The sequence below is a fragment of the Musca vetustissima genome, unplaced genomic scaffold (assembly GCF_032173495.1).
Source record: "Musca vetustissima isolate MV318-11 ecotype Yass unplaced genomic scaffold, APGP_CSIRO_Mvet_v1 utg115558, whole genome shotgun sequence".
Classification (NCBI taxonomy): domain Eukaryota; kingdom Metazoa; phylum Arthropoda; class Insecta; order Diptera; family Muscidae; genus Musca; species Musca vetustissima.
The window spans coordinates 1-10,403 of NW_026881763.1; the positions used below are offsets into that span (position 1 = coordinate 1).

General features: G+C 36.0%; 1 protein-coding gene across 1 annotated transcript; it reads right to left on the reverse strand.

Moving 5' to 3' along the window:
- Positions 1-841: 841 nt before the first annotated feature.
- Positions 842-2,065, reverse strand: LOC133327738 (uncharacterized). Its single transcript, XM_061536279.1, has 3 exons — positions 2,052-2,065; positions 1,863-1,979; positions 842-1,799 (listed from the first exon to the last, which is right to left on the reverse strand). Exons 1-3 carry the CDS (start codon positions 2,063-2,065, stop codon positions 842-844), a joined length of 1,089 nt encoding a protein of 362 aa, XP_061392263.1.
- Between the last annotated feature and the right edge of the window lie 8,338 nt (positions 2,066-10,403).

A 10,403-nucleotide genomic window follows, 5' to 3' on the forward strand; every position in this document is an offset into this window, starting at 1 on the left:
AGGGCCATAATAGGCGTGGATTTATTAAAAATATTTTTTTCAAGGGCCATAATAGGCGTGGATTTATTAAAAATATTTTTTTCAAAGGCAATAATAGGCGTGGATTTATTAAAAATATTTTTTTCAAAGGCAATAATAGGCGTGGATTTATTTAAAATATTATTTAAAGGCCACAATTAAAAACCTGTGAACGGAGCAGTATAGTCGGACTGGGCCAACCATACGATGCCCTACACAACTAGCACAGAACTCTATCTTTCTGCGGATTTTTATTCTGAGCCTGGGTAATATTTCGTGATAGTTGCACCTTGTAATTTTTCACACAAAAGTCAGGATCCATTTGACCCGCTGAACATTGACCGATCTTTATCAAAATAGGCATGCTTATTCTTTGACCCAATCCCCTTCTCCATGTTTGGGTCATAACTGCGTCCTCTGGAGCGACCAGAAAACCCGACAAAAATTAAGTATTTGGTCCACTTCATCCCCTAAATATTAACCGATATTTTCCAAAAACAATAGGGGTCTTTATTGGGCCGAACCCATCATACATGCAAAAAGAAGTTTGGTGAAGATTGGTCCATAACTGTGGCCTGTATCGTGTTTACAAATTATAATGGACAGACGGACGGACACATCGACTCAGCTAGTCGAGATATGACGATTGGTAGGTCTAGGACAAATATTTCGCGGCCTTTTTAATATTTTTAAAGATTTATTACAACACAAAAATGGATTTTTGTGGTCTTCATAGCCGCTGATTTTTAAGAATATTTTTTATTTATTTACTGATTTTATTTTTACATTCTACACAATCCCCATAATAAATGTATAACGAATTCTAATGATTTTTCTGAGACAATATCTTCAACAATTCTCTGGCTTCTTTCTTAATTAATTTACCATTTAAATTCTGAGGTAACTTGTCAACAAAATAGGCTCCGGCATTGAGATGTTTATGTGGCGAAACCAGACGTTTCTTGACATGTTCAATAATATGCCGCTCTTTTAAAGCACTTCCATCAGCTAATACGACCAAAGCTCCGGCCAAATCACCATCGGTTTCATTAACCATAGATACCACACAGACATCACGAACCCCCTGCAGCTCAGCAATGACTCCTTCAATTTCATTTGTTGAAAATTGCATGCCTCTATATTTCAAAATTTCCTTTTTACGATCGACAATAAATAAATCATGCTCATCATCTACATAACCCAAATCTCCACTGTGGAACCATCCCCGACTATCAAAGGCCTTTTCAGTTTCAAGGGGGTTATTGTAATAACCATTCCATGGATGAGGCATTCTGATTACAATTTCTCCAATTTCATTTGGGCCACAATGCTGCCCGTCATCGGTAACAATGGCCATTTGAAGATTATTGAATAATTTTCCCACTGAATTGAATTTCCGTTTTTCCAATCTTTGGGATATTGGACCCATTTCTGTGCTGCCATAACAAAAGCCAATTTGTGCACTTTCAGTACATAATTGTATTAATTTTTCCGAATTTACTTCACTCAGCGTCGAACCACCAAATGTTATGGCTTTCAAGTGTTTTAGAGATTCGCGGGATACATTAGGATGCTGAACCAATGCAGCAACGTAGCGGGATGATAGGAAAGCTGTGGTAATTTTATATTTCTGAAGAATTTCCAAGAAGTGACCTGCTTCAAAACTTCTGTTAAATATTATCCTTGTAAAGCCTACTATACAGCTACTGAAAAGGAAAAATATGCCGGTAATCCAATCGATGCCACTGGATATATAGAGAACGCTGTCATAATTATTGACCCTGGAAATTTGTTTGAGATTATTAGAAAAGTTAAAATAATAGACATATATAAGGGAATCTTACCAATCGTGTATGAGGAACAGTGAAGATGAAATGCAAACGGCTTTAGGCTTGCCAGTTGTCCCCGAAGAACAAAGAATTGCTACGGTTTGATGAATTCCCTTGGATAACTTTACAGGTCTGGAAAATATTTAAAACCAGTAAAAAGTCGTTATGTTAGGTTTGGCATTTGACTCATTCGGATCATTCTACTTTAAAAAATGCATTTTGGGGACTTGTCACCTATATCCTTACCTATATGAATTTTCGGTTGTTGTAACTTCCAATAGATCTTCAATTTTGGTTACACCTTTTACATGTCCCGATAACGTATACAATTTTGTCCTAAAAGAACTTGATGCCTTTTGAAATAATTCATAGTTATCTCCATCGCAGAATATTAATTTCGGTTTGGTTATATTTAAGCAATGGGAAATAGTGTCTGAAAATAGATTAAAATTTTATTTTACGTAAAAAAAGTAAAAATGTTTCAATTTCAAATTAGTTGAAAAGAGTTTGGCCCAAAGGACCTTGGAGTTTGAAACGAAATTTCGACGAATTGCCCTAACGTCGTCAAACTTACCCAAGTCCAATTTTGGATTAACTGTGTGTATTGGAGTACCATTAAATAGACAACCCAATACGGCGGGTAGGACATATGTTGTATTGCTAGCCACAATGCTTATAACATCATTCTCGCTCAATTGTAGTTTTCTCAGGTGTTGTGCTATGCGTATGCCCCAGAGTAATGCTTGCTGACTCGTTACTTTGGTATTATTTGTATCATCGATCTGAAATTAAAGCAAAAAATACCCCATATAAAATTGTAAGGCATATACCAGAGGGGATGGGACTATATAACCGATCACAAGATCACAATTCGCCTTCGACATGTCAAAATAGTCTCTAATGAAGAATTTAATTTTCATAGAGGATAACAATGATTAACAATGTATGTATTTCCATGTTTAAGCATAACCTGCAAAGGAGGGTTGCGGACGATTTTAATTATTTTCACTCATGAACCTCGTAAATATTTTCACGGTGAACCTCATAGTGTTGTCGCAGATATATTTTTTGATAAACGACATACCATTTAAGTACTGAGATAGCATGTCTACAAAATAGACTCCGGCATTGATATAATACCAGGCGTTTCTTGACATGTTGAATAATATGTTATTCCTTTAAAACACGACCAAAGCCGCCTCCAAATAACCTACATATATATACCGGCATTCTTCAATAAAGCGTATCGAAATCTAAGCATTCCTTTAGAGGAATTCCCACCTTTGAGTTTTAATATCAAACATTTACTTATTATTGACATTTTTATACCCTACACAACTATTTTGTCAGCGTATTATAGCTTTTTGCAACCCCAAAAGCTTGTAACGCCGCGAAATATTATATCTCGACTAGCTGAGTCGATCTAGACATGTGTGTCCGTCCGCCTGTCCATTATAATTTGTAAACACGATACAGGCAACAGTTATGGACCAATCTTCACGAAATGTTGCATGCAGGAAGGTGTCTGCCCAATGAAGACCCCTACTGTTTTTGGTAAAGATCGGTTAATATTTAGGGGATGAAATGGACCAAATACTCAATTTTTGTCAGTTTTTTCTGGTCGCTCCAGAGGCCGCAGTTATGGTCCGAACACCATGAAATTTTACATGGAGAAGGGGATCGGGCCAAAGAATAAGCATGCCTGTTTCGATAAAGATCGGCCAACTGCAGACAATAGGCAATTTTCTATTAAATGTTGTTTTGAACTTATTATTATAATGGGTGGAGGGAATAAAAAATCTGTGAACGTAAATCGATCACTTTTCATACGGAGTTGTTTTCATATAATCGTTAAACTCAAGGTTTATTCATAAGGTCAATTAAGGTTAATTAAGTCGAATTCATGCCATAGACTTCTCTTTTCTGTCAAAAATTTTATCGCGAAATACCAACCAGAACAGGATAAAAACTCAAAATATCTTTTAGGAAAACATAGTGATAGTAATTTGCACATATATTTTGGTTCGAATAAGCATATTTTTTTTTTATTTATTCTTCAAACAATAAGTTTGACCGTCAATGAAGACCTTGAATTCGGATACATTATTTTTATGTATAAATTTCAAATTATATTTGCTTTAAAAAATGTTTGTTGATTATTTTGTTTAATTTTCGCGAAGCAGATGGTTTTTATTTACGTTTTTTCACAGTGTTGGTTGATGTTTTCTGGCTTCCACATTACACCTAAATTATAAAACGATTCGTTACGTGTCGACTCTCAGAATTAGAAAATTGCGAAACGATTGGAATTATTTGCAATACACAATTATTTCTCTATCGACTCTCAGAATCAGCCCCAGGGTAAAATTCTAAGACGATCTAGCCATGTCCGTCCGTCTGCTGTAATCACGCCACCTTCTGAATGAATTGAGATAGGGTGCTGAAATTTTGCATAGGTTTGTCTTTTGTCTGCAGACAGGTCATGCTTTTTCATTTGTTTATATTTTCCTTAAAAAATGTAATGTATGAAAGTTTACGCGTTTCACAATAAACCAAAACTCAGCTTCAACGGATGTTAATTTATCGTCAAGAGATCGATATATATTCTGTATTTGTTTCACTTTATATAAATAACTGACCAACCACTGCAACGAACCTGTATCACTTTATTGGGAAAATTTTGCAATTGTTGATAGACAATTTGTCCCAATGATGTACTCTCACTATAAATGGGATCTTCTCTTTCACTAGACCATATTTTATTAACTTTATCGTAGGTAATACTCATATTTCCGCAATCGAGATAACCGTTTCCAATGCTACTTAACCTATTGACGAATCACAACTAAATCTACTTCAATGCAATTTTGCCCTTTTTTAAAACAGTGCATTTTACTTGCAACCGCACACAATTAAGTAACATCTTGTAAATAAGGAATGCAATGAATTGCATTCATAAATAAATAAATAATAACACATTGTTGTGTTCGTTATTATACAGTTCTGACATTTATGGGCATTTATCTTGCGTTTCGTTTCGTCACTGCAAACCGATTTAAATTCACTTACGTTCAACTGGTTTGTTGTCCAAGTTGTAAAACAATTTTATCTCATGCGATTTTAATTGGATGCACATTTTATGGCAAAAATAAGTGAAATTGTCATATCATCATTATAGGCTGCATACGTTGGGAGCAAACAATTATTTTTTACACCGAACAAATCGTTACGACTTACTTGACTATACACGTTTCCACGTGTTACAATATAAATTATTTCAAATGATGTGGTTAATATTCCTAATATGTTAACATTAACAAAAGGGCTGATTTGAAAAGCACAATCATGAGTGCATTTCAAATTGCATTCGTGATTTATTAAAATCATTTTAATATATAATTTGTTATATTTGTTTAAATTTCAGATTATGGTTTTAAAGATTTCATTGCAAATCATAGCACCCATTTTGTGTGGTAATAATTTGAAACAAGTATCCCCACAGATGATTATTATTTGGGGAAACTGTAATTATACATCACGCTGTTATTAGGGGATATTAAACAATTGATTCCAAAATACTACGTAATGAACTTGTCATAATATAGTATTAGAGACTAGCGAATTACTACGCTTTAGAGAGATTATTTTGTGTGAGAATTTGCCTTTGTGGCTTATTAAAAAATCGTTGTAGACTAGCGCAACTGTAATATTTTTGAAATCTCCCCTCAAACGTAACAAAACGTTTTTCTCTGTGTCTGCAGTGTTGGGAAGAGAAGAAGTCCGTTGGGGGAGCTAAATCCGGTGACTTAGGTGGTCAGGTGGCACGATAACGCAGTAGTAATAAGATAGAGTGTATACAAATCTTAAGGGGACCCCCCCATTCTCGGGGTCATTTTTTTTTTTTTTTTTTGATTTGATTCGAATCTACACTAAATCAAGAATGTCCCTACAAGTGACGGCTAAAGGGCTCCGCAAACTTTAAACGCGGTTTTTCTTTTGCGAATGGCGGGCACGATAACTCAAAAACTAATAACCCAACCGATTCCAAATTTTTACACGTTTCTCTGTGAGTGTATAGCTATCGTATGAACTAGGATAAAGCCAATCGGTGAAGATCTTCCTTACTTTTATACCCGCCACCATAGTATGGAGGGTATATTAGTTTTGTTTTTCCGTTTGTAACGCATCGAAATAATCATTTCCGACCCTATAAAGTATATATATTCTTGATCAGCGTAAAATTCTATGACGATTTAGTCCATGTCCGTCTGTCCGTCTGTCTGTCTGTTGTAATCACTCTAGCGTCTAAACGAATGGAGATAGATCGCCAAAATTTTGCATAAAGTCGTCTTTTGTCTGCAGGCAGGTCAAGTTCGAAGATGGGCTATATCGGCCCACGTTTAGCCATAGCTCCCATATAAGGGTACCCCCCCCCCATTTTCGGTTCTTGAGCGTGTTTTTCAAACGAATTCGCTGAAATTTGCTACATTGTGTTCTTATTGGGTACTAAATCTCCCCACTAAAAATTATAAATATAGGTCCATTTTTTCGGATAGCCCCCATATAAGGATACCCCCCATTTTCGGTGTTTTGGGGTTCTTGAGCGCGTTTTTTAACCGAGTACGCTGAAATTTGGTACATTGGGCTCCTATTAGGTACTAAATGTCTCCACAAAAAATTATGGATATAGGTCCACTTTTTCGGGTAGCCCCCATATAACGGTACCTCCTAATTTTCAGTATTTTGGGGGTTTTGATCGTATTCTTCCGCCGAATTAGCTGTAATTTAGTAGTTTGAGTTCTTAATAGGTACCAAATCTCTCCACAAAAAAATATAAATATATGTCCATGTTTTCGGATAGCCCCCATATAAGGGTACCCCCAATTTTCGGTATTTTGGGGTTCTTGAGCGGGTATTTCAACCGAATTTGCTGCAATTCGGTATTTTGTAGTCGTATATGGTAACAAATCGCCCTACCAAAAATTATTAATATTCGCCCCATTTTTGGGGTAGTCCTTATATAACCCCCTTTTTATACCCTCCACCATAGTATGGAGGGTATATTAATTTTGTTTTTCCGTTTGTAACTCATCGAAATAATCATCTCCGACCCTATAAAGTATATATATTCTTGATCAGCGTAAAATTCTATGACGATATAGCCATGTCCGTCTGTCGTCCGTCTGTCTGTCCGTCTGTCTGTTGTAATCACTCTAGCGTCTAAACGAATGGAGATAGATCGCCAACATTTTGCATAGAGTCGTCTTTTGTCTGCAGGCAGGTCAAGTTCGAAGATGGGATTTATCGGTCCACTTTTAGGCATAGCTCCCATATAATGGTACCTCTCAATTTTCGGTATTTTGGGGTTCTTGAGCGGGGTTTTCAACCGAATACGCTGAAATTTGGTACATTGAGTTCATATTGGGTACTAAGTGTCTCCACAAAAAAGTATACATATAGGTCCACTTTTTCTGGTAGCCCCCATATAACGGTACCTCCTAATTTTTAGTATTTTGGGGATTTTGTTCGTATTTTTCTGCAGATTTAGCTGTAATTTAGTATTTTGAGTTCTTAATAGGTCCCTAAACTCTCCACAAAAAATTATGAATATAGGTCCATTTTTTCGGATAGCCCCTATATAAGGGTACCCCCAATTTTCGGTATTTTGGGGTTCTTGAGCGCGTTTTTCAACCGAATTTGTTGCAAATTGGTATTTTGTAGTCGTATATGGTACCAAATCTCCCTACCAAAAATTATTAATATTCGCCCCCATTTTGGGGTAGTCCCCATATAACCGCCTTTTTATACCCTCCACCATAGTATGGAGGGTATATTAGTTTTGTTTTTCCGTTTGTAACGCATCGAAATAATCATTTCCGACCCTATAAAGTATATATATTCTTGATCAGCGTAAAATTCTATGACGATTTAGCCATGTCCGTCTCTCTGTCTGTCTGTTGTAAGCACTCTAGCGTCTAAACGAATTGAGATAGAGCCTCAAAATTTAGCATAGAGTCGTCTTTTGTCTGCAGGCAGGTCAAGTTCGAAGATGGGCTATATCGGTCCACGTTTAGGCATAGCTCATATATAAGGGTACCCCCCAAGTTTCGGTATTTTGGGGTTCTTGAGCGTGTTTTTCAACCGAATTCGCTGAAATTTGGTACTTTGAGTTCTTATTGGGTAGCAAATCTCCCCACTAAAAATTATAAATATAGGTCCATTTTTTCGGACAGCCCCCATATAGGGGTTCCACCAATTTTCGGTATTTTGAGGTTCTTGAGCGCGTTTTTCAGCCACATTCGCTGAAATTTGGTACTTTGAGTTCTTATTGGGTACCAAATCTCCCTACTAAAAATTATAAATATAGGTCAATTTTTTCTGGTACCCCCATATAACGGTACCCCTCAATTTTCGGTATTTTGGGGTTCTTGAGCGCGTTTTTCAACCGAATTCGCTGAAATTTGCTACATTGGGTTCTTATTGGGTACTAAATGTCTCCACAAAAAATTATAAATATAGGTCCACTTTTTCTGGTAGCCCCCATATAACGGTACCTCCTTATTTTCAATATTTTGGGGATTTTGATCGTATTTTTCCGTCGAATTAGTTGTAATTTAGTATTTTGAGTTCTTAATAGGTCCCAAATCTCTCCACAAAAAATTATGAATATAGGTCACTTTTTCGGATAGCCCCCATATAAGGGTACCCCCAATTTTCGGTATTTTGGGGTTCTTGAGCGCGTTTTTCAACCGAATTTGCTGCAAATTGGTATTTTGTAGTCGTATATGGTACCAAATCTCCCTACCAAAAATTATTAATATTCGCCCCCATTTTGGGATAGTCCTCATATAACCCCCTTTTTCATATTAAAATGGTTATCTGATTTGTTCCGCGTTTTGAGTTGGGTTCTAAGTCTCTGATGTAATCATTTCACCTGTGGAGGATATCGAGATAAACAAGTAGAACGTAAGGTTCGATAATGAACTATAACTCGCATTTAGACCTAGCCCCTGTATGGAGGTTCCAGAAGAAGTGGACCGATATTCCCCATTTTCGAATTTAAATTAAGATTGGAAGAAATTATAAGATGGACAAAGTTTGGATGAAATCTAATTTTTTTGAAACGGATTTGGTCCAAAGAAACATGGGGTCTACCAAATTTCAATTAGCCACATTTTCACCGTGTTAAAGTGTATTCACCCTCAATAGCGAGAAATTTGAAGGTATAATTATCCATTAAAATTTTCTGAATTTTTTATTTTAGTTTACATAATTCCTTTTTAGAAATGTCGGTATAGGTCCACTTTTTTGTATGTTCCCTATATTTTCATTTCTAGTACCTGTCAGTATATCTATGGTGGAGTGTATCCAAAGTTCGGCCCGGCCGAACTTAACCCTTTTTCACTTGTTTAACTTGGTTTTTGGTCAAAAATGGGCGATTTTCCAAAAATATTTTTTCAACGGTCCACCATTTTGTTAATTTTATACCGAAGTCAATAATTCTAGTTCATACGAGAACCAGACATGTACTCTTTCTAACACCGTTGGAATTTTCGGATTCCGATGTCCCAGTGAGGAGTTATCATGCCCGCCATCAAAAAAAGGACCTTTCTTTAATTGCAAAAAAACAACAACAATTTTTTTTTTTTGTAAATTATTTTTCTCCTCTTTTAAATCTTCAAATATATATGTGCAAAGTTACAAACCATAACAAGCATTGGTATTGATTTACCAGCCCATTGAAAATCTTGAAAAATTAAAATCGAGAATGGGTGGCGTTCCCTTAACACTAGAAAGCCGAAGGCAGTCATTTTGACCGCTTTCCAATTTCAAGTAAAAAAGCAACTGTGCATTTAATGACACTTTTTTTTAAATTTGGCGACTTTTTGTATCTCATAGAATTACGTTTATTATAAAAAAATCACCAAATTTAAAATAAAAGTGTCATTAAATGTACAGTTGCTTTTGTACTTGAAATTGAAAAGCGGTCAAAATGACCGCCTTCGGCTTTCTAGTGTTAAAGCATAAACACGCCACTTTTTATACCCTCCATCATAGTATTGAGAGAATATTAACTATGTCATTCCGTTTATAACTCAACATTTCCAAGCTTATAAAGTATGTCTATTATTGATCAGGGTAAGACTGATCTGTCCATCAGTCTGTCGTAAAGACTCTACCCCACCGAAGAAATTGAGGAAGGGTGCTATGCTATTTAGCATAGGTTTTTCTTTTGTCTGCAGGCAGGTGATATTTAGTTCGAATACTGGGCTACGTCGGTCCACGGTACATTAAAATTATTGGTCACATTTTCTACCGAATCAGATGTAATTTGGTGTTTTGAATTCTCTTTGGGTAGCAAATATCCACTTTTTACGATATAACATAACAATGCCCCAATTATTCGGTACTTTGGGGAGTTTGAACACGTTTTTCTGACAAAATTATTTATATTTTGGAGTGTTATAGGGTAGCAAAGCTTCCTACCGAACATTTAAATATATAATGGTACCTTCCAAATTTGTGGTATGTTGAGGATTTTGGGTACGGGGTTTT

What these genes read in the sequence shown, in the direction of transcription:
- LOC133327738 (XM_061536279.1), bottom strand. An exon ending in CTGTTCCTCATACACGATTG is followed by an intron (nt 1,800 to 1,862) that starts GTAAGATTCCCT and finishes ACAAATTTCCAG; the next exon opens with GGTCAATAATTATGACAGCG.